The following is a 3,891-nucleotide window of genomic DNA, read 5'->3' on the forward strand; positions in this document are numbered from 1 at the left end:
CTGCTCCTTCACGTTGAAAGGAGCCAGTTGAGGTGGTTCGGGCATCTGGTAAGGACGCCTCCTGGGGGGGTCCCTAGGGTGGTGGTCCAGGCACGTCCAGCTGGGAGGAGGCCTCGGGGCAGACCCAAGAAGGTGGAGGGACGTCCAGCTGGGAGGAGACCCCGGGAAGACCCAGGACAGGTGAATGGACGTCCAGCTGTGGAGGAGGCCCCGGGAAGTACCCAGGACTAGTGGGAGGCACGTCCAGCTGGGAGGAGGCCCCGGGGAAGACCCAGACTGGTGAGGCACGTCCAGCTGGGAGGAGGCCTCGGGGAACACCCAGATTGGATGGAGGGACGTCCAGTTGGGAGACGCCTCGGGAAACCCATGACTAGTGGAGGGACGTCCCCTGGGAGGGGACACCTCGGGAAACCCAGACTAGTGGAGGACGTCCAGCTGGAGGAAGCCCCGGGGAAGACCCAGGACTATAGGTTGAGGGACATCCAGCTGGGAGGAGGCCCCGGGAGACCCGGACTGGTGGAACGTCCAGCTGGAGGAGGCCTCGGGAAGACCCGGACTAGGTGAGGGACGTCCAGCTTGGAGGAGGCCCCGGGGAAGACCCAGGACTAGGTGGAGAGATTATATCTCCAACCTGGCCTGGGAACGCCTCGGGATCCCCCAGTAGGAGCTGGTTGATGTGGCTCAGGAAAGGGAAGTTTGGGGTCCCCTGCTGGAGCTGGTTCCCCCGAGACCTGATACCGGATAAGAGGCTGAAGATGGATGGATGGATGGAGAATTGGGAAGGAAAAATGGAACCAGATCATCTGTAGTAAAACCCATGCAAGAGGCAGAAGAGAGAGAGAGAGAGTGAGTGAGTGAAATGGACGGGCGAGAGATCAGGCTGAGGTTCAGGAGGTCCTGTCCATTAGTGAGTTCACGTCTCTCTGCAGAGGTCTGAGAGCCGGTCCAGAGGGGACACTTTGGTGCTTGAGTGCCAGACTTTTAATGAGCAGAGAAAGGACGTGGTCATTTAATGAAAAGGGGACGGCAGTTTATTTTAGGGCCGGGTTATTAAAAAGGTGTCCAGCTGAGCCGAGGAGGCCGACATGGCTGGCTGCTCCTGTAAAGACGTGAGAGTCAGAGCCAGACATGTGGCATCATGTCCACACGGCACTCGACCCCCCCCCACCACACCGCAGCGAGTGTGACAAGCTTTTAATTGACTTTGCGAGAACTTTTTCAAACCGAGATTCTTGGCAGAGCGCTCGACGGTTCGTTGGCAGCGCTGATTTAAAATAGCTTTTTCAAGACAATTCTTGCTGCCGTGATGTGACTTTCAAAGTGATTTTAGTACATTTACAGGGCTCTTACTTCATTAAAACATGAATTACTGACTCCATGTTGCCTATTGGCAAACCCAAACTAGAGTAATACCACTAAGATTGATTTTAAATTGAAATTATTATAATTTGTGGTTTATGAAAGAGGGGAATTGGGTAATTTTAGATAAATCTAGATTTACTTAACAAACTAGACTGATTTCTCCACATTACTTTCTAACACAAAATCAACTGAACAATGTAAAAACAAGACAACTGCTTCTGTTGCTTGCCTCAGGTTTTCCTCAGCAAGAGTCTGACGTGGTTGAAAAGCAGTTTTTGGTTGTTTCAGACATCAAGTATCTCAAGTAAAGCGATAACACTTATTAGCACAACTAAAGTTACCCCAATTAAAACTCTAAGTGCAAGACTTTTACTTGTAATCCAGTATTTCTTCATAGTGGCATTTCTACTATCTCAAAATTATGTATGTATGTATCCTTTAGAATACATACATATTTACCTACTACTTACATACAGACTTGCCTACAGACTTACGTGCACACTTACCTACGTACTTACCTACAGACTTGCTTGCTGACCTACCAATGTACTTTCCTACAGACTTACTGTACATACAGACTTATCTACAGACTTACTGTACATACAGACTTATCTACAGACTTACTGTACATACAGACTTGCCTACAGACTTTCCTACAGACTTACTGTACATACAGACTTATCTACAGACTTACTGTACATACAGACTTATCTACAGACTTACTGTACATACAGACTTGCCTACAGACTTTCCTACAGACTTACTGTACATACAGACTTTCCTACTGACTTACTGTACATAAAGACTTGCCTCCAGACTTTCCTACAGACTTACTGTACATACAGACTATCTACAGCTACTTTAACATAAAGACTTTCTACAGACTTATGTACATACAGACTGCCTCCGATTTCCTAAGACTTACTGACAACAGACTTATCTACAGACTTCTGTCATCATACTTGCCTCCAACTTTCTACAGACTTACTTTGTACATACAGACTTATCTACAACTTACTGTCTAAAGCCTTATCTACAGACTTACTGTACATACAGACTTATCTACAGACTTACTGTCGATACAGACTTCCTCCATACTTACTGTACATACAGACTTATCTACAGACTTACTGTATTACGACTTGCCTACAGACTTTCTACCGACTTACTGTACCATACAGAAGTTATCTACAGACTTTCCTACAGACTTACTGTACATACAGACTTATCTACAGACTTAACTGTACTACGACTTGCCTCAGAACGTTCTACAGACTTCGATACGATCCAACTACACAGACTTACGTACTACAGACTTATCTACAGACTTACGAGTCATACAGACTGCTCCAGACTTTCCTACAGACTTACTGTAACTACAGACTTATCTACGACATTACTGTACATACAGACTTTTACCTCTTACTCCATACAGACTTATCTACAGACTTACTGTATATACAGACTTGCCTACAGACTTTCCTACAGACTTACTGTACATACAGAGTTATCTACAGACTTTCCTACAGACTTACTGTACATACAGACTTATCTACAGACTTACTGTACATACAGACTTGCCTCCAGACTTTCCTACAGACTTACTGTACATACAGACTTATCTACAGACTTACTGTACATACAGACTTTCCTACATACTTACTGTACATACAGACTTATCTACAGACTTACTGTACATACAGACTTGCCTACAGACTTTCCTACAGACTTACTGTACATACAGACTTATCTACAGACTTACTGTACATACAGACTTGCCTGCAGACTTGCCTACAGACTTACTGTGCATACAGACTTTCCTACAGACTTACTGTACATACAGACTTATCTACAGACTTACTGTGCATACATACTTATCTACAGACTTACTGTACATACAGACTTACTGTACATACAGACTTTCCTACAGACTTACTGTGCATACATACATATCTACAGACTTACTGTACATACTGACTTGCCTACAGACTTTCCTACAGACTTACTGTACATACAGACTTGCCTACAGACTTTCCTACAGACCTACTGTACATTCAGACTTATCTACAGACTTACTGTACATTCAGACTCGCCTACAGACTTACAGCACCTAAGGCCTAGATTCAACGCAGAACCATACATTAGGCTTTAGTACTAGTTTTAGCAGTATTAGCTGTAGTATCTTTATCTGCATGAAGAAAGCCAAACAGCAGTTCTCCAGATGTGCTTGCTTTGGTATCATGTATTTTAGGAACATGCCCAGGTTTGGGGTGTGGTGTTGGTACCTGAAAGGCTCCCTCGGATATGCTGTGCAGCTGGTTGTTGGCCAGGATCAGGTGCCGTAGGTTCACCAGGCCCTGGAAGTGCGAGTCGTCCAGGGTGGTGAGGCGGTTGGCGTCCAGGTGGAGAGCGTGCAGGTCCTGGAGGTCGGCGAAGGCGTACGGCCGGATCTGACTGATGGTGTTTCTGCTCAACGTCAGGTGGATCTGGACACACACACACACGCACACACACACATGCACACACACA

General features: G+C 46.0%; 1 protein-coding gene across 1 annotated transcript in view; it reads right to left on the bottom strand.

The window, feature by feature from the left end:
- The window catches only part of si:cabz01090165.1 (leucine-rich repeat and fibronectin type III domain-containing protein 1-like protein), a 428,959-nt gene that overhangs the window by 42,380 nt on the left and 382,688 nt on the right, over window positions 1-3,891 (bottom strand). Inside the window, exon 7 of the mRNA XM_032510641.1 lies at window positions 3,648-3,848. Within this exon, the coding sequence (XP_032366532.1) occupies window positions 3,648-3,848 (201 nt within the window). The remainder of the gene's footprint in view (window positions 1-3,647; window positions 3,849-3,891) is intronic.

Source organism: Etheostoma spectabile, unplaced genomic scaffold (assembly GCF_008692095.1).
Source record: "Etheostoma spectabile isolate EspeVRDwgs_2016 unplaced genomic scaffold, UIUC_Espe_1.0 scaffold172, whole genome shotgun sequence".
NCBI classification, from domain to species: Eukaryota; Metazoa; Chordata; class Actinopteri; order Perciformes; family Percidae; genus Etheostoma; species Etheostoma spectabile.